The 27,023-nt window shown below is 42.6% G+C and overlaps 1 protein-coding gene across 2 annotated transcripts; it reads left to right on the plus strand.

Moving 5' to 3' along the window:
* On the plus strand, window positions 1-26,891 carry LOC132332535 (D-threitol dehydrogenase-like). Of its 2 annotated transcripts, XM_059856953.1 has the most exons (9): window positions 1-280; window positions 7,229-7,465; window positions 8,084-8,161; window positions 9,342-9,558; window positions 14,207-14,415; window positions 14,928-15,000; window positions 20,075-20,192; window positions 26,236-26,470; window positions 26,558-26,891. In XM_059856953.1, the coding sequence occupies exons 1-8, from the start codon at window positions 8-10 to the stop codon at window positions 26,429-26,431; spliced, it is 1,401 nt and encodes a 466-aa protein (XP_059712936.1). In that variant the 5' UTR covers window positions 1-7; the 3' UTR covers window positions 26,432-26,470; window positions 26,558-26,891. The 2 variants fall into 2 exon arrangements, with proteins under 2 accessions (XP_059712936.1, XP_059712935.1); XM_059856952.1 differs by having other exon boundaries at window positions 26,236-26,891.
* Window positions 26,892-27,023: the final 132 nt, after the last annotated feature.

Raw genomic sequence — 27,023 nt, forward strand, 5'->3', positions numbered from 1 at the left:
CTTTCTCATGGTTTTATTTTCAAATTTTCATTCTTGTCTTTCCACAGGCCAAATTTTTAGGATGTTTGTCCATATGATCAGAGCCAGGAAGATTTTATTAATTGGCAAGCTTAAAGGTTACAGTATCCTTGCTATTGCAGAGGAATTGCCAGACAATGGCAAAATCTTTGCCTGTGCAGAAGAGCCGTATCTCGGCGTGAACAGCCAGGAGGCATTTGATTATTCCTCAGATGGCAAAAAGATAAACCTGCGAGTGGGACCAGTGGCAGACACCTTGGAGGTAAAATCAGCTGGAAAGAGACTTTGGGAGTTCTTGTGAAGAGCACATGAAAGAATTTCAGGCAGGTCTTATTCCCTGCCCACACGATGCTGGGTGGTGGCTCTGGTTTGCTTGCAAATGCATGAACACACTCTTGCACTGAGATTATTTCTTATTTCCAGTGTGTGATGGGGCATCTCTGTCACACAAGACAGTTTTTCTCCCTTTTAACTAAAATCCTGCAGCTTTTTGATCAGAGGGATCACAGGCTCTCAATGTAGGTCAGTAGGCTTCAATGGCAGTTTAACTCAACAAGGGTTGGCTTTGTTTCAGGTCCCTAATTCCAAATATAACAAACAGGAAGAAAGGATCTGTACCCTGCTGAGCCAACTTTTGAGAAGGACAACTTGCTCCCAATGTTCACAAGAGCTGGGAAACTCCTGGAGAAGTTTCCAATTCTTCCAAAGCCTCTCACTATTTTTCCCCACAGCAAACTCTTAGATGAATTAATCCCCACTTTCTCACTTCCAGAGCAATGTGATTAGCCTCAGACAAATAACTACTGTACTTGTTTCATTCTGACTGGTGACTTTGTTCCAAGACAGAGAAATCTTATGATTGCTGGCAGCTCACATTTAATTCCAGTTTGTGGATCTCCAGGATGCTGCTGGGGGTCCAGCATGAGACAGGTGGTGCCCATACCAGGTTCATTAAAAGCCTTTCTATTATTAATACAAATCAATTTGATCTGATTTCATTTTCAATCAGGATGTGTCAGTGTGAGCTTGATTGTAACTTTATTTGCATTAGCAGGCACCATATTTATTTCTAAAATGAAATGGCCAGGAGCTTTCTGACCTCTGGTTTTCATGACCTCCAAGTTTGATAAGAAAGAAACAAAGAGCTTTGCAAGTATACGAAAAAATGAAATGTTACAGATCACCTGCAATGTGCAGCATTTAAAATCCCAGCTCCCTGCAGTGAGTGTGAAATTAATTGAATTGCTGTTGCTCTCTAGTGCCCATTCTGTGCAACTGACTTACTGTGACTGAATTAAAATATCTAGAGGCAGGCAGAGTACATGCTGTGTAGAGATTAAAGAAGGGAGCAAAGACATGAAAATTAAATCCTTAAAACAGAATGTTGCAATTGATTTTATATCCTCCAATTGCAACATGAAGGCACATCCTGACCCCAGTTCTGCAGGTGCTCAGAACTTCAAATACCTCTTGGAGCTGTTGGGAACAGAGATGCTCATGTTTGGCAGGAGAGCTCCCAGCATGGGGACACCTTTCTGTGCAGGATTTCTGCACTGGGCTCTGAACTTTTGCTATTCAGTGTGGCAGGCATTTTGTCATCAGTATCAGGACAATCAGGTTTGTCCTACAGGTTTAATCCACAATGGCTGTAAATGCTGAAGCATTGAATTTGGTGGCCTCTCTGGTGCATTTTGGTCTTCTTGACGTTTGCCCAGCTGGAGTGTGGCAGCTGCATGGATGCCTGGGTATGTGGAAGAGGTTCAGTCTGTGGACAGCATGCTGCCTTTTCCCTCCCAGATGACCAGTGTAGGTTGGAGACTGAGCAGGCTTCCTTTGCTGCCTCGTGGGCAGCTGAAAGGCAGGAGATGGGGAAGAGATGGCACAGCAGGGCTCCCACAGCTCACCTTCACAAAGGAGGTGGAGGACATCTCAGTCCCTCGTGGTCTGTGGGGAAGCTGGTCTAGAGCAGAGCTGGCTAACATTTGTTGAGGAGTACAGTGAGGTTTAGAAAAGCTGGATTCTGGCAAGGAGTGTCCTTGCTGCCTGCAGAATCTGCAGCCCTAGGTGTCATTCTTGTCCCTTCATAGAAGCTAGAGGGCAGAGCTGGTCACCCACCGATTGCTCTTTGGAGGTGTCTGATGCAGCTTTCTTGCTTGGTGATGATGGCTAAATCTTGCCTCTAAGCTGAGTACAGCAAGGCAATATTTCTGCTTATCTGCTCCTCCTCAAATTTTTGCAGTAATAAAACTTCTGGAAGCAGGATTTGCCTCGCTACCCTGGCCCATTCAAAGCAAGAAAATGTCATATGGTCTCTAGATTAACTACCTGTAAGGGGATTCCTTCTCTGCTGCATGAAGCTGTGATTCAGCATGTCCAAACTGTCAGAAGGGGTATGATCTCTCCCTTCTGGTGTAAAACTAGCCTATCCAGGAACTGCATCCCAGCCTCAGGTATCATTCCGGTGCTGCAGGATGTGTCCAGGGCTGCCCCCACAACTGATTCTCTCCTTTACAAGGAAGCTGCCAGATCTTGCAGCAATTGCCATAAGGATGCAGCACATCTGTGCCAGTGCACCTCAGACAGTGGGGCCATTATGTCACCCCTGTGGCTTTGGCTCTTTCACCTAAATCCATGGCTCAGCAGGGCTGGGAGCGAGCAGAGAGCAGAGCAAAGGTAGCACAGCAGTCCATGGCAGCACCTTGGCCAGGCTCTCTGAGGCCTCTTGGTGCTTCCTTGTGTTATCACAAAGCACTGATGGGGTTGGCCTGTTTCCCTCCCTCTTGTCCCAGATCACAGCCAGCACAAAACAGCTAGGATTTTGACCTGTAAATGCTAAGTATCAGATAGGAGCCAGAGAGCTCAAATACATGGTAGGGTTCACTTGGTACCTGAGGGCATGGTGATAAAATTCCACCTTCCCCATGCATGAGGGACAGACACTGCCAAGCTGGGTGAGGTCTCCAGCAGAGCACAGAGCTCACACAGACCCTCTGTGCCCAAGGGCCTCAGGAATTTTACATAATATTTTGAAATGTGGATGGAGGGGAAGCCTTTCTTCAGATTCAGTCTCAGGTACAGTTGTCTTTGGTGGGAATTAGCTATCTATTCAACATGTCCTGGGCCAGTGTTTAAAAACATTTCCCAACAAATCTTCCCTTAAGTCTGAACTCTGTTGAGCCATGCCTGGGTAATGTGCCTTGCCATGGATCTGCTGCCAGCAAGAGCCTGATCCTGCACAAAGAGCTGCCTTCAAATCCCAGTGGACTTTTGATGAACAATGGATGCAGGATTGAGTCTGGAGGGAATGCAAACTATCAGGAAATTATTCCCATCCATTATTTTGATCCTTCCATTTTAAAATTGAAGATGCAACACAAAAATAACACGGTGTTTGCAGCCAATTCTGCTGATTGCAGGGCATTGTGGAAGCATGTCGGGGTTTGCTTTCTTCTTTTTTCCCTCCTGTTAGCAGACAGAATAGGTGAAGAGGTTGAGCTGCAGATCTCATTTCTCCTGTTTTGCTGCTTGTGAAGTCTGCCAACAGAATCCACCTTGACAAAGTCAAGGACTCTGCGTTTAATGTTGAACTGAGTGAATAAATTATGCATGAAATTGTGTCAGAGTCTCTAGTGTGCTCTAGAATTGCTCCTTTTGATATGAAAGGTTAATTCAGAAAGGAGTCCAAAATAGCTGGAAATTGTGGGGATAAGTGGATAGTATTCACTGTTGTGAGCTGTTATTACTAGAAATTGCATTCCCTCTCTGGCTTCCCTAGAGATTTCGCTTTGCTGGTGAATATAAACTGTACTCAATAGAATAGCATTTAGGAGTAACAAGAGTGTATGTCCACACACAGTAAAATATTCTAATGGTGTTTTAAAAGGAAACTGTACTTTTTCATGTATTCTGTGCACCCCAAGGATGGATTGCTATTACATTTAGGTCAAGAACAAGGCACAGGAAAGGTAATAAGTTTTGAGTACATCTTTATTACAAATATGCTGACTGTATGATCCATATCAAAGGAACTGGGCAGTCATTTTTTTCTGATTGAGTTTGTATGTGCCTTATGAGAGTGTTGTCTCTGATCAGAACTCCAATCAGGTTTGCTCTGAGCTTTGGCAGAAGAATCATTCATGTTTTTATTCGGGATGTCCTCTCCCTGATCTTTTGCTGTATCCATCAGCAGTGCTGCTGTGCCCTTTCTCATGGTCACTTCTGGTACATCTCCTCAATGGAATGCAGTGTTACACTTTTTTTTTTTTTTTTTAATCTGAAAGGAAGTTAATGACTCACTGTAAGCAAAAGCATTAATTTTAGCCAAGTTTGCTCTGAATTAAAACTCTTATTGCCATCTGTTACCATCTATGATGACTCTGTAGCAAGGAGCAGGGATTGCACTGTAAACACTCAGGAAATTAGTTTCAGCAGGATATTTTGCAGGCAGATTATTTCCTTCTGGATCTCAGCTTTCCTCACAGTTGGAGGCATTTGGGCTCTGCCTCTCCAAGCAAAGGACAATGGCATCTCCAGAGTGCTGTGAGGTCCCAGGCAGGGCCTGGCCCAGTCTGTGCTGAGAGGGCCTGGGTGGTCAATCCCTCATTTTAAACCCCCTCATCCATACTGGACAGCATGGAGTTGTCCTCTCCAGCACTGTACCCATCTTTCCAGTGCTTGACTCTGCAGTTAGAGCAGATCTTTTATTTTCTGGCTGTTTTTGTTCAGCAGTGGGTGCTGGCAGTGAGGAAACCCTCTCCAGGATGGTGCCCTGGCCATGGTGACCACCTGCCTGGGTGACCTGTGTTCTGCTAGCCAAGAGAACAGGGAAACAGGGCACTTTTCTCTCCCTGTGGCTGTTCTCCTGCTGTTTAGAGGTTTCTCTAAAGGCAAGGCTGGTTCAGGAAATTTTGTGGATTCCTCTTACAGCCCTGGAGCTGTTTCTACCTAAATATGGAAAAACCAGCAGCAATTATGAAGTTGTGGAAACAAGAAGCTCAAATGATGGCAGGTCCCAGGACAAACTCAAGTTATGGATGCCATGTGTCAGGTATCTGGATGCCCAAGTGACCTTTCTGGTTGGCCATTCAGGACTCAGTGAAGTGGAGAAGAGAAATGCCTTAGAAACCATGGCCTGGCACACCCAAGGACAAGCCTGGTGTGCAGTGGTTACACATCCAACCCAAGCACCCTCCTGGGATGGATGCTGTGATGTTGAAAGGTGGTCTATCTGTATCAGAAGACAGATAAGAAAGAGATAAGCTGTCAGCAGATAGGCCGTAAAGAAAGAGGGCTGAAATGAGAAGTCCAGCTAATATCCAGAGAGCTTCACAACTCCATATGGACCTAATGAAGTCAATGCATAAATGTGAGATTCTTTTTCATTAGGGAGCCATCCCACAGAGCAGGAGTAACATATGTTCAGCAATGGCCACATCTGTTTCTGAATGTCTGCCCCCTACCTCTTCCACCCAGGAAGGTTACAAGTCAGAAAGTGGTGATAAGTCATGATAATTACTTGAATTTGGCTTTGGCTCTTCTCCCTGAGGAATGAGACCTCTAACCTCTCTTTGTGATGGGCTCCTGCACCCAGCTTTCATCCTCTGCCCCTTCCTGAAGTACCTACATTGAACAGACTGACTGAGGTGCAACCTGACATAAGATACTCCTCCACAGTAGCAAAAATGTTCCTGCTGCTTTGCACCAATGTGGCTCAAGAGGGAGCCAGGGCAAGATTTTCTTGTTGGTCATGAAATGAAATGATGAATCCCAGGAATTCAGATGTCCCAGTTTCTACTATATTTATAGTAAACTAGCATATATTTGGCCTTAAGGTCTTCTTTCATTATAGTGTAATATGTCCTAAATGTGGGCTTATGAATGCTTTCAGCAGAGTTTCTGTGCTATCAAGCATCCACAGTTAAATGTGACTATCCAAGCTTAATTGCCTCACCACTAACAAGCTCACAATGACCCCTGTTTGCACAATAGAGGTGTTCACAGCTTCAACAATCTGCTTTCCTCAATTTTCTTGTCTGATCCACACACTCCTGCCTCAGAAAGGCTCCTGAAATCTCTCTTTGGGAGCCATTAACCTCACTTACTTCCCAAAACCAAACCAGTTTTTCACATTCTGTTGCCTTTGTTGATGCTTTGCTGGTACATCCCAAGGGATGGCTCATCACTCGTTGTGCACAATATCTCTAAACACAAAAGGGAAATCTGGATGCAAGAAACACCATTAAAAGTCATGGTAGAGACAGTGAGTTCTGGAAAACAGAACTGTTTCTCTTTTCCCTTGATATGCAAAGACTTGAAAGCATTTCTGCTCGCCGAGATAGGTGGATGAGCTGTTGTTTCATTGCAACACACACAGATGCAGTTAAATAGTCCCAGATGGAATCTGAAATATTCCATAGCAGCCTCTTGGGCAGCGAGTGCATTAACTGCCACAGGAGAAGGCTGTAAAGGCTCCCATCTGGTCATCCATCAACACTTTTATACATTATCATCAGCAGCCTGCTTGGAGGGAAGGTGTGTCACATTTCTGAAAATCCAATTAGATGATAGCAGCCAGTTCTCTTTTATCCTCTCTGTTGCTGAGCCATCCAAAGCATTTTTTTAGATTAAAGAAACATCATTTTCCTTCACAGGGCCTGTGCTGCTTTATCTCTATCATGACCTGTTCTTTCATGTGCTTTATAATTCTATATTAATTAGAATTTCAACCTTTTTACTGCTACTGAAGTGGGACACACTAGTTTGCAATTCCCAGATCTGCCTTATGCCTCTTTTTTTTCTCCAGATTGATATAATTACCACTCTTCAATTTGTTGATAGTTGCTCTTTTGAGAAGAGAGAACTTGCAGTGCCTCAATGTCAGGGTTTGATGTCAGTCTTACCCTGATGGATCAATTTACTTTGACTCAAGGGATGCAGGTGTTTCTGTTGTGACTCTCAACACCATAAGCTGGGACAAGCCATCCTCTTTTATATCCTGATTTTCCTTGAGAAGTTCAGAGATTCATTGATGAAGAATTGTTTGCAAAGCATGGAAAGCTCCCAAGATCTCAAGAAGCATTTCTAGCAGTGTTACCTTAAAAGAACAAGTTTCTGTCTGGTTTGAGGTTTATATAAACAACAAATTAATGGCAACATGTTAAACTTTCAGGTAAATAATTAGTGTTTTCTCCAATATAATTTTTTTTCCCAGGCATTACATGCTGAGGACGAGCACTTTGATATAGTCTTTATTGATGCTGATCAAAGGAATGCTGTTCAGTACTACAGCTTTGTCATGGATAACCACTTGCTGAGCATGGATGCAGTGATCTGTGTAGAGAATACACTCATGAAAGGACAAGTCTACCTGCACAATGTATCAGATGAAAATGTACTAGCTGTCAGAAAATTAAATGCAGTGATTAATTCAGATCCTCGTGTTGAGCAGGTTAGTGCAATGCCATTGGTTAAGGTGCCCGCAGTGCTGTATCTATGGATTTTGCAAAGTACTCTTTAAAACGCTTCTTTTGTTGGTGCCATTATCCAAAGGACCTAAAATGAACTCAGATTTTATTATAATTCACCTCACTTGAGCTCTAGGTATGAGTTTCTATATTCAGGAGTGGTCCCTGCTCTGTCTACATCTTATAGTGTAGGCAAGATAAAAGGAGAGCACTTAAGAGTAAATAATCAGCTTTACAGCACAACTAAAGAATCACCACTCTGCTTTAAAGGCTCTGGGGGCTGTAGGGCATCACCAGCACAACAGGAGTCAGCCAAGATAATAAAAAAGAAGAAATATTAGGATGCACAAACAATATGTTGTGATTTTAGAAAATGGAGAGACAAGATTGCATTTTTTTTCCCTGGCATTTATGTAAGCAATGAGTTTGGAAGAGGAATATGAACAAATGCAAATGCCTGAAATGTTTGTGTTGGAGGGAGCTTCAGCTAAACAATAGGAGAAGGGGAAAAACTACTGTGGGCTGAGGATGATCCTTCATATCAGTGGAATTTGGGTGACAGAAAGCCAGGTACCAAACAGAGAATTGTGTTATATTTGCAGGTGATTTTGCCTGTGCAGGGTGGACTGAGCCTCATCCGAAGGAGCCCTGTGCCTCCAGATGCAGTGATTGAGTCCAAGGTGGGTATTTCATCTCTGTGAGCATTTCTGGGAAAATTTTGGCTCTGCCAAGGACAAGGACAAAAGAATTTTCAGGGGTTTGGTGGCAAGAAGCCAAACATGTGGTACCATGATCATGGATTTAGCAGCTTAGAGCTGGGCACCTTTAGCATCACCAGTCCAGCGTTGCAGTAAAGCTGATAAATGCCGATTCCTTGCAAAGCCTTTCAGATCAGCAGGTCCTGTGATGAGTCTGGAGTGACTGGTATACTTCCATCCTTCCCATGCAGAGGAGTGTGGGAAGATGGAGCTGAGGACCTGCTGTAATGAACCAATACAACATTTCTGAAATAGTTCATTTTTTTGCTCAAAGGCAGCGCAGAATGTCCTCCTGTGCTCTCTGAGCTGGATATTTTCATGGCCCTACAATTTGCTTGTCCTAAGGAAAAAACGGTGCTTTTATCTGTCTCTGTTTTATGTAGTGGGCATCATCCAGCTGTAATGAAATTCCCATCTGGAATCATAATGGCCTACCTCAGTAAACCCAGACCCAAACATCCTGGTTGCTTTGCAGTTTCTGAGCACTCCCAAAACTACACCCACTGGTAATTCCTGGCATTTCAAACTCAATATTTTAAACATCTTGTATTTTGCATTTTGATTCCAGTTGGGGGGAAATGATGTATGGCAGCTGATCAGATGACAGCTTGGTTTAAGTTATTGGCTGATATCTTTATTTGTGCACCAGCCTTGTGAAGATATTTTGATTGCACTCTACTTGACCCAAATCCTGCCTTTGGAACCTTGTTTTTAGCCTCTTAGCTGAGCCTGAGGACAAGATTGGGCCCTGGGGATGAAATAACTGGAAGACTTAATCAGTCAACTTCTAAGACTTTGTACCCAAGCCAGGCTAGGAAATGCCATACGCTACTCTCCTGAAAATGGAGTGGTTGTAGCATCTCCCTAAAGCACAGCCCTTCTGCTCCATTGTCTGGCACCTCAGTGCTCTGTTTGAGCTTAATATCTGTATGGATAAGGGGACTTTTTGGCTTGAATTAGTGATATTTTTTGTATTAATTAATAGGCCAAGAAAACAGGGATCCCTGCTCATGCTCCCACCTCGTTCTCACCAGCAGAGTCCCTCACAGCTGTCAGTGAGCTCTGCCCCTCACTGTGCAGGGTGTTTGTGTTCTTGTTGCAGACACAAGTGGTGAAGGATGAGGTTTTCTGGGGCTGCAACCGGCGCCGCATCCTGGAGCGGCTGCGCTTGGATGGCAGGGTCGCCTACGTCACAGGAGGAGGGCAGGGAATTGGCAGGGCCTTTGCCCACGCCCTGGGGGAAGCTGGGGCTAAAGTGGCTGTGGTGGATGTGGTCCTTGCCAAGGCAGAAGCAGTGGCATGTGAGCTCAGCCTCAAAGGTAAGCACTGAGTGTGGTGGGCGCTGTAATGAGTGGCTTTCCTCCTTCCAACCTGACACTGCTCTGTAGAGCAATCCCCTCCCATCCAGCCCTGGTGAGGAAGTGGTTAGAGTAGAGGATTTTCATGCATTGGCACAAAGCTGCTCCTGCCCTGTCAGTGTTGTGCCAGCAGTCACTGCTACCACACCATCTGCAAGAGTTATTTATCAACATAAACTCTTCCAGAGAGGCAAAGTGATCCAAAGAAAATTCTAAAAGTGTCCACAGTGGTGAGCCATGGCTGACAGGAACAGAGAAGGGTCACCTCTTACAAGTGAGATCTGTATGACCAGCTCTGAACAGAGATGGTGCTGCTCAAAGTAAATCAGGCAGGCTTCACTGTGGGTGAATGACAGATACAGCCACAAATTCACCTACCCCCTCTTCCAGACCCTCTTCCTACCATGAGCCAAAATCCCCAAACAGGGTAGTTGTATTGTCAGTCTGGATCTCTCATTGTGCTCTTTAAATTGAAGACAAGTAATTTTTCAAGCCTTCTTTCAAACATGTGTGCAAGGTCATATATAGGAACAAAATACTAATAGACATAATAAGTAAAATCCCAAATAAGAGGTAAAATCCTCTACAAGCCACTTCTGTTTTAGCAGTAAAAACAGAAAATGTAACATAAAATTGAATTTCCCCCTAGAGCTGTGCTAAAGTGCAATTGTAAAGGGGAAAAAGAAAACTGGAAATATAATTTTAATGATAAAAGAAAGGAAGTATTACTAATTTCATAATTTCTTCTGTGAGATTGCACCTGAGCCTTCTTCAAAGTTCAGTACTTCATTGTCTCTAAAGATGGACAGTTATACAGGAAATTTTCACATTCCCACCTGGATAAAGTCACCAGTATTTGTTTCCACTCTGACTTCTGCAAAGGATCGGGCCATTAGAAACCATATTCTCCAGCAAAACCAGCCCCCGAAGATGTATTTATATCACCCAGTCTCAGGAAGAGACAAGGATTGGTGTCATTCTCATTTGGATACTGTCCTGAACCTCCCCAGAGAACATTTAAAACAAACCATCCCTGTCTGCACAACCCCAGCTCTGCTGAGCAGGAGACACTTCACACAGAGTGTCAGTGCAATGGTTAAAGCTCTGATCCCAAATAATGACCTAGAAGAAAGTGTCCAGTTCCTATTACAAATTCTTGAGTCATCCAGTCCCTCCTTCCCTGAAGCTTTTCACTCTCTTATGTGCCAGAGCCATATGGTTTTGGCACAAAGTAGCTGTGCCCTACACCTTAACTCTCCTTTTGGACATTTTTTCCCTGTGAGATCCTGCATATCAAGCAGAGCTATTCGGATAGAAATGGGCTACTTGATAGAGCCATGAGACTTTGGATGCCAACAGCCGATTGGAAAATGAACTTAACTCATCTCCAGGGCATTTTCAGTGGGAGTTTGATCATCTACCCTTCAATGGCTGCCCTACATCTTTACTCCTTCAGCAGTGGGCTGCCAGCCTGGAGGAGGTGGTGGGTTGTTCCAAAATGCAGTCGGAGAGGTCATGAGGCATAGCAAATATTATTGCAGTCTAAAGTAAAGAAAATCTCACTTCTCACTCTTTACACATCTTTATCCTTTGAGGTCAAATATTATCTATCACTTTGACCAGTGCAGCTGGTCAGGGCACATCTCTTCCATCTCATGATGGGTTTTGAGGTTTTGAATTTATTGTCGTTCCCTGTTGGAACAACCCCCAAACTTTGTAAAGCTTTTGTGAAAGGGAATTATATCCAAATGCCCGTTTTTGGAAAGGATCTGAAAAGGTCAGGTTTTCAATCTCTTTCTCTCCAGAGGTAACTAGAGATTCTAGCCTGGACCTCAGAAGATTTCCCTTGAAAACTTTTTGTTGAAATCAATGTTTCCATGAAACATTTTGGCTTCAAAGAAGTATCATGCTCTGTTGGAAATAAATTTTGACAAAAAGGTTCAGCTAGCTTTACTCTCAAAATATTCACATGAGTAAATTGAAGCAATCATAACATTAATACGTATTTTTCCTGCTGTAATAAGGACAAAGGGGCTGTGATTTTTTTCCTCTTTATGGCTGTAGATCTCTAACTCAAAGTTGGAAGCTCAGTGCCCCAAGTCATTCCCATACTGATACTTTTTCAAAACATTTTGCTTAGCTTGCTTAGAGCTGCTCTGCTTCTTATATCAAGGAGCCCTTTCCTGCCTTTTGGGATGGTGCCATCATTTCATGATGAGTTTTAAACATCAGAATGCCTGTGATCTCAGTTTTAGCTTTGTTAGACAGCTCAGGTGTATGTCCCTTGGCTGCAGGGCTCTTTGTTTTTAGATCCTGTGTGAATACCTTTTTCAACAGTTACTAATGGATCCTGACTGAAGAACCAAAAATGATGAAACATAACCAAAAAATCCTAAGGGTTACCTTCCACTACACACACCTCTGTCTTCAGGGGGAATCACTGTCTGTACCCTAAGGGAAGAATTAGTCTGATGGGATTTTTAAAATGTGCATTTTCACTGTAAACTATGCAAATGCCTTGTGCAATGTCACTCCTGATCTTCTTGTCTATATGCAACATGTTACTTCCATTTATACTGAGAGACCAGAGATGAAGCCCGTGGCAGGGGGACGTGTGTGTGTCCCTGCAGAAGGACACCTCAGGCACATCCAGCACTGATTGTCTCCAGCAGCGAGTCCCTGGGCTCCTCTCCTGCCCCCCTCATCACAAACCTGCCTCCATGAGCCCCACAAAACTGAGCTGAGGGCTGTGAAGATGCGCTGGCCCCACCCATGCATCATCCTGCCCTGGGTGTCTTGCCTCTGATTGTGTCTGTAGATTTGAAGCTATTTTCCCATAGTTTGTTTTATTTATTGTTTTTAACCAGTGGTTTGAGGGGACAGTGGAGAGACAGAAAGTGGTTACCTCCCCCCTCTCAGAGTGCAGGAAAATCAGATGAATTGATTAAGGTGGAGTGTGGGACTCTGGTTTGAAGTGAGCATGGTTTCACTGCTTCTGCACTAGACACTCACACGTGGCACCTTTTGTCTCATTTTTATAAACTGACCTATAAGATGAAGCTCTAAATGGGGTGAGAGTTGGAGGGCAGGTGAAGAGTCTTTCTGTTACCATTAGTAACACACTTGCACCCATTTTATCTGTAAATTGAAAAAGGAAGATTGCAGCAACTCCCTGTGCATTACATGTCTTGATAACAATTAGGAGGAGCAACAGGGGCTGTCTGGCTATTCTTATTCTTTCAGCAAGTTTAGCATAAAACCTGCCTTCTTATAAAATAAGAAGTCTTGTTTTGTGGCAGAGCATTGCATCCATTTTTTAGTTGCCCGTGCTTTTTCTCTGCCATGGAAATCAAGAGAATGGTGTCATCAGTGAAAGGGACAGGTGCTCCCATGCCCTGGCACCCCAGAGTGGCATCACCTCGGGCTGTGCACCCTGACAGGCTCCTGGAGGCACTGGAGAGGAGGAAGAGCTTTTCCATGCAAAAGCTTCTTTCCTGCCATTTTTTCACACACACCACTGGGCAATTCCTGCTTTGCCTTTCTTTCATGGAAGCCTCCATGTCAGCTTAATTTTGGGAGAGTCTCCTCCTGGAATAGGCTTATGCCTTCTTTTGAATGTTTCATTAGAATGATCTAAAAGAGGTACCAGTGTGGAACAAATTTGTCATTTATATAGAAGAAAAAGATCTTGCTTTAATAGCTGCAACTTCCTACCCAGACTGCTGATCATGGTCCAACACCAGTGGGTGCCTCCCTCCTTTCTTAATACCCACTTCACCACAGTCCTAACTGGTGTAGCCTTGTTTGGCTTTGAGGATGGGTATAATCCCAGTGGCCTCAGGAGCCTCAGCAGGCTTCTTATGCTGTTTAACAATAAAGTTATTTAAAGCTGATTTTTATAATGAATTAATTGAAGTTATTTACAGATCAGCCCTGGTGCAAAAGTCAATGGCTGGATTATTTTAGGAAAAATGAAAGATTTCTTCATGTTTCAAATTTGGCAAATCACTTCCAGATGTTTGCATTATTCTGGCAGTGTGATTTGCAATAAATAAGTCACCATGACTGCCATACCTGTGCACCTGCAGGTATTCCCATTTAGCTCCCACCTACAACTGGTTTGGTTTTGTCTGAGGCTCCCATCTCTCTGCATGCTGTAGTTCACCCAGAGAGCAGTTTGGGACAAATTAATTTGATTTCTGTAGCATCCTGGGGGGAACCTGGCAGAAGAAGAACCACCGTAGAGCGGCTGGGAGCTGGGGAAGCTGCAGTTGAGGGTTTGGACAGAAGATGGTGCAGTGTTCCACGCTTCGTCCTGCCCGAGTGGCAGCCGTGGCTCCCGCACCTGGGCTCCAGGCTGCTCTCCAGCCAGCAAACCTCGCAGCAGTCAGAAACTTTATAATGGTATTGCAGTAACAGACACATGTTTTGCTACTATTTGTGGAGCGATGAATTAAGGTGGAATATATATATACACACACATGTATGTATAAAATACAGCCATATATAAAATATCTCTATATATATGAATTAAAAAACAATCATAAAATATAATTTTTTTCCCCCCATGAATTCCTGTGCTGACTCCATCACTCTTATTTCAATGCAGGCATTAAAAGCCTTGCCCTGGCAGCAGATGTAAGCAAGCCTGAGGATGTGCAAAGGATGGTGGATGCAATTGTGGCTCGCTGGGGCACAGTCCACATTGCATGCAACAATGCAGGCATCAATCTGAACTCTGCAAGTGAAGAGACTTCCCTGGAGGAATGGGACAAAACTTTTAATGTTAATTTACGAGGATTGTTTTTGTGCTGCCAAGTAAGTGTGAAATACTGCACTGGTCAGTTTTGCAAATGGGGTATTAATATTCTAAGTGTTTATCTCAAGATATAATAGCCCTTTATTAATATTATCACAATAGAATTGATCCTAGTTTTGGTGGAGTTTAGGAGAGATTTGCTTTATATTAATTACAGATTTTGGTCAATACATTCAAAAGCAGCTGGTACTTGTTGGCTACCCAAGCCCAGGCATTAAAGAATGGCCAAAATTTTTTTGAAGGGTGGTTATTTGAAAACCAGAAAGCTTGGAGGGGGAAATTCCCAACATTTGTGATATTTTTGAAAAAATATTGCCAACAGTGGAGAGGTGTGAAATGGCAATGGGATTTTTCCCTGCATCAGCCATTTTTATACCAAGTTTTTATATCAGGTACTTAAAAAAAATGTGTTAGCACATCAACTCTTCTGAAAAGACTAATTTATTATCATGTCATTATTAGCACAATCACAGAAAGGGTCACTGGTCTTTCCTTTTAATTTCTGTCACAGGCTGCAGGCCGCATTATGCTGAATCAAGGATATGGGAAGATAATTAACACAGCATCTATGGCAAGTTTAATAGGTGAGTGATGAGAGCTAACAGTTGTGCTTCAGAATCCATATTTTAATTACTACCGATGCTATTTGAATCAATTAAACCTGTATTGGGAAGGAGTAAATCACTGACATTTCGTATTAGAGGAAATGTACTACAAAATTTTTATTGATATCATTTTTCAACATTTATCTGTCCTCAATGTTTTAGAGCACTTATTACTCTTTACAGAAAAGGTGGAGTCACCTTCCTTGGCTCTGGAGCAGATACCACAGGAAAGGTGCTGTTCCCTCCACGCTGTTCCAGGCAAACTCCGTGGCATGTGGGAAGCTGAGCCCACAAGATGGTTACAAGCCACCCAAAGGATTTTGTGCCAATATTTGCCCTGGTACCCATGGGTTTTATAACATTCTCATTGCCAACAGGTGCCTGCACCAACGCTGCTGAATCAGCAGTGTCATCAAAAGGACCAATAAACCATTGCAACATATGGAATGAAATCCCTACTGCTGAGCTAATCTGGAAGGCTGCTGAGCTGAAGCCCATGTAACAAAAATTGATCAATTACACAAATTAAGCATAGCCCTTTAGGAATTTATTTTATTGGTCTGGACATCTGTTGCAGTATTGTCCAAATCCAAAAATCAAATGGTGCCTTGGGTTGCCAAGTTAGGCAAGAAAATCTAGTAGCTATAAAAGTACAACTGAAAACCCCTGTATTAATATCATGTCCATCTGCTGAATGTTACATAAATATGCAGTCTTTTTATTTTCCTTTGGAATAATGTTTATTTTTACTGTGCCCAGTTTGACATTCAATGTCATTCTACTCAGTTTATTGCACAGTAATTTTAAATGGTTCTTCAAAAATCCATTTATAATCTTGTTGTTAATATTTTTTCAAGTGTCTTTACCAGCTGTTTTACTTATGCTTAAACACAGGCACCACCCCTTCATCCCAACTTTGTAAAGTTACAAAAACTCCCCAAGAAAAGTAGTTCTGAAAAGATTGTGAGGCTTTAAATTTCAAATACCTCAGGCTTTCCTGCTCTGCTCTGAGCAGTCGGGCTCTGGTCTGTGCTTGGGCTGGCACCATCCACATCATTGTCACAAAGCAAAATTTCCTGGGATGTAGTCCATCCTGGAGAAAGTTAGGAAGCTCTGGGAATTGGCACAAACTGGGGATCTGCTGGTTTGGCACACAGCTCCCAGCCTTGCTGCAGCCCAGCAGTGGTCTGCTCTGCTTAAGGAGAGGCTTTTTCCAACTTTTCAGTTGAGGCTTGGCACAGCTCTGCTGAGCTGGATGGGGATGCCATTCCAACCCAGCATCCATCCCAGCCCCAGCTTGGAGCTGCACCTCCATGGCTGGTGAGCCAAGCCCAGAGCTCCACCTGGGGGTCACATCTGAGGGCAGTACCTGTCCTGGAACAGAAAGGAACATTGGAAAGCAGCCCTGAGAGCAACTTGGAAGGGTCATCCCAAGATGCAGTTAAATGTCAGTGAAAGTTAATGCATGCTAGGCCAGAAGTTAAGAGATGGAGAGATGTGTTTACCTTCTGAACCTGTTTGAATCTTGGCATTGAGAAAATCTAGTAGTTATGAAACTACGACTGAAAACCACGATGTTCATATCATGTCCATCTGCTGAATGTTAAATAAATATGTTGGTTGGTTGGTTATTTAAGTACGTTGGCCAACTGGCATAGTATGAAATGTTTCTAGAAATAGTTAGGGGATATTTTTTTTGTTGTTGTTGTAGGTTGAGTCCTTCCTCAGAGATACAGGAAAATGAGAAGACACTTAGCAGGATAGGGAGGTTTTTGTTTGTGATTTTTCCAGATACACTGCTCAGAATCAGCTTTAATTAATCAAAGATAAGCTGCATACATTTTGCATATGTGCATTTTGATTCTGTGTTCCAATGGAATTATTCCAGGCGTTCGCTCCAGCAGCGGCGGCTCGGCCGCTCACCCAGGTGTAACTCAGAGCTGTAATTTTTACAGTGAATATCTTCAGTGGGAAGTGGTCTGCTCTGCTCTGTGTGCACCTCTCATTAATATTGTGTGGCTGCTTCAAGGTCAGGCTGGGAGCCTGATGCACCAAACACGGGGGCAGCAGCAGTGTCAGGTTGTTGTGGTATAACCCCACAGCCCTTCTCTCTCCCCCCAAGGATGGGAGAGAGAATCTAGGAAAAAATGTGAAACCAGTGGGTTGAGATACAGACAGTTTATTAGGACTATTATTATTATTTACCTCTACTTAGAAAAGTAGAGGGAAATAATAATAAGGGAAAAAGAACATAAAAAAACAAGTGGTGCACAGTGCAGTTTCTCACCACCCCCTGACCAATGCCCAGTCAGAGTACCCAGCCAACTCACCCCAGTTTTGTTTTCCAGCACAATGCCATGGGATTTGAAATATCCCTCTGGCCATTGAGAGTCAGCTGTCCCGGCTGTGTCCCCTCCCAGGTTCTTTTGCCTCCTGCCTCCTTGCTAGCAGGGCAGCAGGAGGCCCTGAAAAGGCCTTGATATAGAGTAAGACCCACTCAGCAACAACTAAACCATCAGTGTGTTAACATTATTCCTGTCCTAAATCCAAAACACAGCACTGTAACAGTTACTGGGGAAAAAAACCAGCTAAAGTAAGAACAAAGGTGTTTTAAACATAACACAGCTAATGTTGGCAGAATTTTTATCTGCTTTCTCCTCTCATCTGTCTTGAATAGGAGTGAGCACCCTCGCTTCCCAGAAGCCTTAGCAATGCAGATTTTTTGGTGACACTGCTGGAGGCATAGCTTTATTCACAAACCCCCTTTTGTATGAGTTTGGAGGGTTACAGATTTGCTCTTCTCTCTGTAAGAGACCACCTTAGGTAAGGGAAAAGTAGGTGGCATGGGATGCTTAGCTGCAGAAATCCCATCCAATGCCAGAGATTCACAGCACCTGTTGGCTTCTCCTTGAGTTCTTCCAGTTGAGAGGGGCAGAGTGCCTCAGCAGGCGAAAATTTCATGCTTCTAATTACCTTCTTCAAATAGTCTTATAAAGACAAAAGTCCATGGAAGGACTTTTGATAGTTGTGTGCCATAACCCAAGTCAGAAGCTGATTCTCATGGCTTGCAGCAGCGTATTCCTCCCACATGCACTGTAGGTGCAGAGCCAGTGACCACCAAAATGATTTATCACAGACAGACATGTTTGGAAAGTTTAGCAAAGAACTGCTTTTGGGAGGTTACAAGGTTAACTACCAAAGTTGTGTGTAACTTGGAGCTGATGTATGGCAATTAATCAAGAAATTGCGTTCCACATCTCTTTGAGAGCCCCTACGGCGCCCTGCGTCGGGGGCAACAGGCACACACTGAGGGCAAGGCAGTTCTGCTGGTCAAAATGCAAATTATTTCATATTGAACAAAAAAGAGCACAGAATAAATGCTGGCAGAGGAGGGCCATGGTAAGAAACATTCTTTTTAGCAAGTAAAAGGCCTCTGAGTTCTGAGCAAACATGCAGCATACGCAGAAAAAAAACCCTCTAATTGTTTCTCCCATCATGTGTGTGCTTTAAATCTAATATTCACAAACATCTCTGCTCAAGGCAAAGGTCCTTGTTCACATACTCACTGATTTGCAGCAGGGCTTTTTGGCTCTTTCAGAGTTTGGGTAACTCAGTTATCACCTTCTTTCCACCCTTTACATTGACATATTCAAACCCAAGAGCTTAAGTCACTAAAATCAGTAGTGGGTGTGTTGGGATGCCATGGGTGGGAGTGATACAGAACTGGTGCATCAGCTTAATTTATTTAGACCAGTTTAATGCCAGCTACCAGTGCTGCTTATGTACTTTCACCAAAATACTGGGAGTTGGGGTTTGGCTGCTGAACCTTGTGTAACCCAGTGATTCCTTTTCTTCCAGGGTTCAGCGTTATCCAACCCCACAGGCTGGAATTGCCTGTCTTTGTGACTACTGATATTTGCCCTGACTTCCCCCTCTCTCCCTCCATCAGAGTCAGCAGCTCAGTGGAGCTCTGTGCTGATACAGAGCTAATTATGGATGGGTGCTTTGCACTGGATTTCTTTAATGAAGTCCTAATGGCAGCCAGAAAAGTCCAAGGAGAGATACTTTGTGGGTGTGAATCCCAACACCTGGACTGACTTGGAATGGCTCCCGTGGGTTTAAGGCACTTTACACCCACTGGGGATTTGTCCTTAAGTAGCTTTCACTGAGCTGGAGAGGGGCAGAGCCACCGAGCACACGGCACTAACAAGCTTGAACATTGTAATTAGCAAGCTGATCATTTTCTGTCATTGACTGACATGTGACATCTCTGAAACATTTTCAAAAGCTTCAGATTTTGAAACTGGTGGGTGTTCTGAATTTTTGGGATGCACCTGTGTTCACATCCACACAAACATTAGTTAAATCATAAGATGTGTTTGCCTCAGACTATGGATAATTTAAAAATTGGGGAGAATAATTTGTTCCAAGAAGCTATATATAATATGTTATATAAAATCTATTATGCACTTATATCATATTCTATCATATAATGTCATATCAAACAATTTACTGTTACATTCAGCTATCACATATTATCTACCATAATATGAATATTATAAATAATATTCATATATTACATAACAGTGAATACATCTGTTTGACATTACATTATTGATTATATAATATTCTATAATTATAATATATTTTATTAGTATTACAGTGCACGAGTATATAGACATACATATGTGTACAATATATGAATGCACATGTGTGTACATGATTATTTATCTTTCTTCAGAGCAGTCAAGTATTGCATATATATGTTTAATATATTGGTTTTTTATTTGCCCAAATATGGGATCTTTTAAATGTCTTTATTTTTATTTTCACCATTGTTTTCCAGCACCCCATCTGCTGAGACAAAATTGTTAGATGGCAAAATACATGTTTAGGGGTTTGTGTTGTAGGTGGCTAAATTCTTGCTGCTCCCTGCCTGGTACCTGAGAAAAGGGCAAATAGCTCATCTCAATGCAGGGAGTTGTCTGTGTAGTGCCTGAGCTATTTTAATTTGGGAAGAATAAATAATTTTCTTCTTCTGAATCCCTTGTAGTCCCTCACCCACAGAAGCAGTTGGCGTACAACACCTCCAAAGCCGGGGTCGTAAAATTAACACAGACATTGGGAACCGAGTGGATTGACAGAGGAGTAAAAGTCAACTGCATTTCCCCGTAAGTAAAATGTAGTCTCATTTTGAAACTACAAAGGGAATGAAATGTTCTACAAAGCTCAAATGAACACTACCTCAGCAAATAAAGTTTCTAATTAGCAGGTGGATTGCATCCCTTTTTATGTTGTCTTTTCCTTAACAAAGGTTTAAATACTTAGAACCAAGCATGCTCTGTTGCTGTGTATACTCAGGGATTTAAGGAGAGGTTTTAGCATTTGGTAATAGGTTTTCCAATAATGTGAGGGGTAGTTTTTAGCATTTCCTTTCCAGATGAAATATTTCTTTAGTCTGTCCAAGCCTTCTGTGGTTAAATAAAGGGTTTTTGACACTTAGCAGACAATACTTCTTTTCCCTTTTTACTTGAGACAAATACATAGGCACTTTAAAAGCTACATTTTATTGCTGTTATTGAGCTACTGCTCAGCTCCAACAGACACAGGAGGCTAGGAGTAGTTTTGTAAATATATGTGTATATATGTATTACAAGTTACATTTTCCTTATTTTTGGAGATTTCAAGCTCTATGTTTTAAGGTGTTTATTCACAAAGAAAAGTTTTCCTACTAGATCCACTCTGTCTCTCCCTGTTTCTCACACACATGCCCAACCAGTCATTTTATTAAACAATTAGCAGTGCATGATAGTGCTGAGCAGAAACCCAAGTGGATAGCGTTAATTGGAAGCGGTCAAATTCTGTAGACCATTGAAGTCAATCAGAGTAACTAAGAAGGGCAGGATTTTAACCCAGGAGTTAAATTGTAATAATGAAGATAATAATGTAGATCAAATTAGGGAAAACAAATTACATATTTTAATCCACAAAGTGGAGGGGGAGAAAAAAAAATCACAGAGCTTAATGGCAAGGGCTTCTGTTTTTACCACTGGTCTGCTCTCCCCTTCCTTGTGCTAGCTGTCTTCCTTATGATTATTTATTACTAATTATACCAGAGACTCCAGCCGTCACTCTACGTGATCCACAGATTCTTTCAACAGCATCTTACTTCCTAATGGGATTTTCCCCATGCCCATGCTAGCAGCAGCTACTGTAATGGTGTTCCTACAACTAGCAGTAGTGAATTTACACTGGCTTTCGGGAGCTGAGGAGATGAAGGGAATTAGGGAAGCTCAGCAGGACCTGGCAGGAATTGTGTCTGAAAACATACGGGTAATCTGCTCCAGCAGAGGTTGGATAGTTGTGCCACATTCACAGCAATTATGGATGAGAAGGCTCTTACAGGAGGAATTACCCATTTCTTAGGAGCTTACATAAATTTAAAAAATAGCCACCAAATTATCAAAACTCATTGTTTTGTACAGCTTGGAAGCAAGCACTCACTTCTAGAGAAGTTATGTTTCTGGAGACAGTTGCCAGAGCATGGAGAAAAAATTGACAGCTTCTCTTTTTACTTTTCAAGGCAACACAGGGTTGCATTTTTGATTATCTCTACCTGTCTTAAACTCTAGCTCTGAGCTCAAAATCCTACAACAAAAAGGGGGTGATGTATTGCCTTTTTGGAGGAATAGCCAGCAAGGACATGCAGAGAACAAATATTTTGCTGTCTTTGAGGTCCCCTGTTGTAGACAGAGCAGTTTTCCCTAGTGCAGGTGGAATCCTGGACTGAGCTGCTTTGGAGACCAGCAGAACACCCCTCACAGAGCCTCCAAGCTCTGGCTGAGCTCCTCATGATGGGATTGTCCAGGGACCTCTGGGCACAAGGAAGGAGCCTGCAGCAGTTCATGGAGTTCAGATCCCTCATCACATGAGCAAAAGCCACATCTGCTTCTGAGTGAATAACTATTCACATTTTTAGTCCTGTCTGTGTGAGATGTGAACCTGCATTTCAGTGCACATTTGGACCCATCACTAGAACTGTGGATGGGTCCACAGTCCCCAGTAGTGTCACAGTCTCTTGATGTGACTCACTGAGAACCAGGGACACCTTCCACCCTGAGTACCCAGCACCAGCAGGAGCCTCAGTGTCATCTTATAACAGGATGGGATTTTAAGGAGTCTGAGGAGAACAGATGTAGATATAAGGCATTATAGTACCCAAGATCAGCTCTGGATAAGTAAAATATCTATGTCCTTAAGTACTTCGCTCCTCCCAGTCATGGCTGCATTATAGCTTTAAGGCACTCCCAGTGTGCCTCTGTCTGAAGCTTCAAATGCTCCAGTCTGGCCTTAAACATTATTTCACCATGCAAACCTTTTGGCCTTTTCCCCCTCTTCCTATCTGGTCACTTTTTATCAACTTAATTTCTTAATGAGTGCATAAAACTTATGCAGAGCAATGCATAAAAGTTAGCAATGCATAAAATGCTATGACAGAGTCCTTAGGATGATTTATTACATTTATAAAATTGAACATGCAAGCTTCTCTTGCTGGCCAGGCAAACCTGATGCCCAGGGAGAGAAGGTGGCTGAGATTCCCTAGATGCTTTGGCTGACTTAGGCTGTTACTATTGTGGAACCTGTGCTCAGTGCTTGCACCACCATCCAGTGCCATCACCTCATAGCCTGCTGCACAGCTGATGCCAAAAAATGAAGGTGGTCTTGGAGTCTTCCTGAAATGCATGTGGGGGTTGAACTGCAGAGGGTACCTGGTTGTAATCAGGGAACTTTACAGGGCACTGACTGATGCCCAGCTGCCCACAGGGCTTAGTCTCTTGACTGGTTTCAGGACATGGAAGTGTGTTGGGTGTGATGGAAGAGGAAATTCTGGAAGGTGTCTGGTTTTTGGCATGTGCAGCATTGAACACGTCATTTTTGCAGCCATTACACTGAATCAATGTCCCTTTTTTTTTTTTTCCTAATTACTGCCTTCTTGATTAGCAAGACATGAAAAGCTATTATGTGATGACCTTTGGGAAGGGCAAGTGGAAGTTGATATTAAGGTCAACTTGCAGCCAGGTCAACAGCCCAGGGGGATGAACTGTGTTCCATCCTGATGGGCTGCAGGGATTTGGGTTTGGGCTGCTGGGCAAAGAGCCTTTGTGTGCCCTGCATCCTGCCCTGCTCCCCTGAAGGCTGCCACACAGTACTGCACCAGGCTTGTAACCCCAGAAAGCAGGTAGGGCAGGATCACTGCAGGTTTGGGGAACACCCCATAAGGGGGAAGGAGAGGCAGAGCTGGCAGGTGAAGGAGCACCCCAGCATCACCTGAAGGCATCCCAATTAAGCAGCATTACTATCCCCATTAAGCAGCAGTCGTTGCTGGTAAGTATCTTTGGACTTAAATCTTAATTCCTTGGGAGATGTCCCAATTAAGTGGATCTTGTGATTAAACACTTCCTGATTAAGTGGAGTGTACTTAACTCATTCAAATTAATAACTCATCTGAAAGAAATCAAGTTACACACAGATGGAATCTTTTTTTGCTCTCATTTGGGGATTGAGTGCACGTAACAATTCCAGTTAAGTATCTGGTAAGTGATATTTTTCCTAATGTGTCTCTCGAAGTGGAAATGTTTCAGGCAATTGTTTTTTTCTCCTTTTTTTTTAGTGGTCTTTTCTTTTCCCCCTTCATGTCCAAAATTGTCCTGTGTATCAATAATGAAATATTGATGCTCATATCTAACATTAAGGAACCAGCAGTTTGATATTACATTGACATGCAACAGAAAGTACTGATAGGCTCAGCACTGCATACGAGATGAGGTAGGGAATTAATGCATTGGCAGTTGTCTTTGCTGGAACTGGTTAGGAGCCAACTAAAATCTGCCTAAAAGGGTTCGACAACGTTAAATTGCCCAACTTGGCACCAAGCTTTCCCAGAAGATGTGTAGTATCAATGACATGCCTAATATTTATAGTGCCATCAGTATGTGTGTTTGCAACTTTTAAGTTTTGCGCTGTATTTTTTTCTCATTTCTATAACAAAAATTTGTAGTGAAGTTTGGTTTCACATCTAAATTTTTGCTACGTGGAGTGAACCTAAAGAAAGGTCCAGCAAGAGGCACAACACAGTGATTCACAGACTGCAGTGATCAGACCAAAGATCATTTTTCTTAACAGATTGAAAAACGTCCTCTTTTTAGCAAAATCTGTTGTGCTGGAGGACTGTGTGTTTTATTCCCTAATCTGCATTCCCTTGAGGTTAAAATGTATCTGTAAATTAAAAAAAACCAAGAAAATCATATGGATCTTATTCTGGTCTCTGCTAGTGTAAAGCCAGAATGATGATGACGATGGTGATGGTTTTGTAAGCTCAGTGAGAGGCACGTAAGGGAAAGGAGTTCAATATATTTTATGTCTGCTGCTCAAAGCACATTTCTCTCTGAAGAAAACCAGTTCTTGAGGAGTTTAGGAAAGCAAAGGAGACCATGGGGCTCTGCTTGAAGGAAATAAGTTAAGCATTCACAGTCCTATACTGGAATGTGCTTGATTTTGTTACATTGCCAGAACTAAAGTGAGCTGCATTGCTCAGTGTTTCTGAACTGCTATGCTCTTTATTGACAATTACAATAAAATATAAAGCTGATATTTAAATCCTGCCTGATTAGAGCGAACAGAAATGTTTGGGGGAAAATCTGAATTAGTTCCACTTCATAACAGAGTAAATAGCGGATTTCAGCCTTCATTTAAAACAAAAGGTAAATCTCATACTCAGAATCCAGTCTGTCTCAAAAAATTATTTCCTTGGAAGTCTAAATTGGGATGCCAATGAAGTTTCAGAACAAAACGGGTATTTTTATACTTTGTTCATTTCATATTTATCACTAGCTTGTTTGCTAATTTTCATTTGCAAGAGGCAATTCTTCCAGCTAACTGGCTGCCTCAATGGGCCACTGATTTCTTTGAAGTGACAGTCTGTAAATATGCATAAAAAAGAGATGCAATTAGCGTGTGTGTGGTTCAGTGCAGCCTGATTTCATTGGCAAGTTTACCCACAGTGTTGATAAGCTACATTATCTAGAAAATTGGCCGCTGAAAAACAGCACCTCTGATTGCCAGCAAAGGTTCCAGATAACAGGGTGCTGAAGAGAAATATAATTGAGGTTGAATATGTTAACCAAGGTGTCACATGCTCCTTAGAAGCGCTAATTTATCAGCATGTTGGAATTTTTATTAACATTTGGAATGCATTTCTACCACACTAATGAAGTGGAATTGGCAGTTCAGGTTTTAGTTATTGTCATTTCTGAGAAGTTAAATGTAATTTCTCGTTAGACACAGTTATGTAAATATATTTGTTCAGGGGCTGAAAAAATTATACATTTCGCAAAATACAAATATGTTGTTAAGGAGGAGTATGACAAATCAGTTGCAGTTAAAGTCATAAAAGCCAGCCAGATCTTTGCCCTGCATTGTGCTTCCTGCAGCATTTTAGGGCACCTGAAAAAAGCCCAAAGTTAGCAGAGTTTTAGTAAATAGTGGAGTCAGTCATTAATGTAAAAGAGACATGACAGGTAAATCAGTGTGATTTGTCAGGTGTTGGTTTAAGGGGGATCACACTGGGTGTGTTGTGCTTATCTCTGCCCCTCCTTTTTTTGTGTGGAAATGCTCTGGTGCCCAGAAGGGTGCTGGCTTTTGTTTGCCTTGTTCTTTGACATATGGGGAGTTGGTCTGTTTTCAGTTTCTGGGCTGTACACAAGCACGCTGTATGACATTAGCTGTAGAGTGATGAGAAACTGGGGGAAGGACAACGGTTCCCAAGAGCTGCGACAGACTCAATTCAAGGCACTTTCACTTCCAATGCTGTGCTTATTTTGTAGAAAAGAAATTTAAACTGGTGATTATGGGCAACCTAAAAGTAAGGGGATTGTGCTATTGGCTAAGAAGATCGTGTGAGTGTATGTGTACTTGAAAGGAAACCTCTGAGCTGCCCATCAGCAGTGAAAGGTGATGATAGGAAAGGAGCGCTATGGAAGTTTGCACCGTGACTTTCAGCAAGGACAGAGCAGGCTGGATGTGCTCATCTCCTTTGTGCTGTTACCCTGCTTTCCTTCTGAATTAACATTCTGAATTAACATAAAACACCTCTAGGTGCTGCCTTTCTTTCTGAGAAACTCATTGTTAAACCCTTGGTCCATGTGCTCGCTGCAGGGGCATCGTTGACACGCCGCTGATCCACTCGCAGGAGCTGCGGCCGCTGGTGCGGCGCTGGCTGGCTGACATTCCTGCTGGAAGGCTGGCCCAGCCCACGGACCTGCAGGCTGCCGTGGTCTACCTGGCCTCCGAAGCCTCAGACTACATGACAGGCCACAACCTGGTCATCGAGGGTGGCCAGAGCCTGTGGTGAGAGGCGTCCTGCAGTCTCCCTTCTCGCGGGCTTTGGAAAGTGGGTATTAAAGTTAAGCTTAGCCCCAGCTTTGCCTTGTGTGACTACGAAGCCAGCTAATATGAAATTACTGTTTTCTTCTTTCAGGTGTTAATTTGGAGGCTTGTATAATGTGCAGGAAGAATAAGACAAAAAACAAAGGGCAATCTTTCAGTTTTCCAGCATTTTAGTGTTTTTCACTGTGCAGTCACGTTTCTGTTAAATTAGTATTTAATGATATAAAAGTACATTTACTGCAGTGAGATTTGGCTATTATTTAAGTTTAACAGGGGGCATTTTTAAAGCAATCAATATTAGCTGGTCTGTGTAGTTTATTGTTAGGCAATTTTTTTGTATTCAACTCGTTCCAGTGACATCTGTGAGTGGTGAAAAACAGTTGGATGTAGTGTTAAAAAAAATAAATTAGTTCATTACATTTGAACCTGAATGTTGCCATTTTATATTTACTGGTGTTCTTTAGTTTTTGACAGTGTTTTTATACAAACACCCACATAAATGCCCCTGAAAGAACAGTGCTGCACTTAATAGACATTCATGGTTGGTTATTATAATG

Source organism: Haemorhous mexicanus, chromosome 11 (genome assembly GCF_027477595.1).
Source record: "Haemorhous mexicanus isolate bHaeMex1 chromosome 11, bHaeMex1.pri, whole genome shotgun sequence".
Classification (NCBI taxonomy): Eukaryota; Metazoa; Chordata; class Aves; order Passeriformes; family Fringillidae; genus Haemorhous; species Haemorhous mexicanus.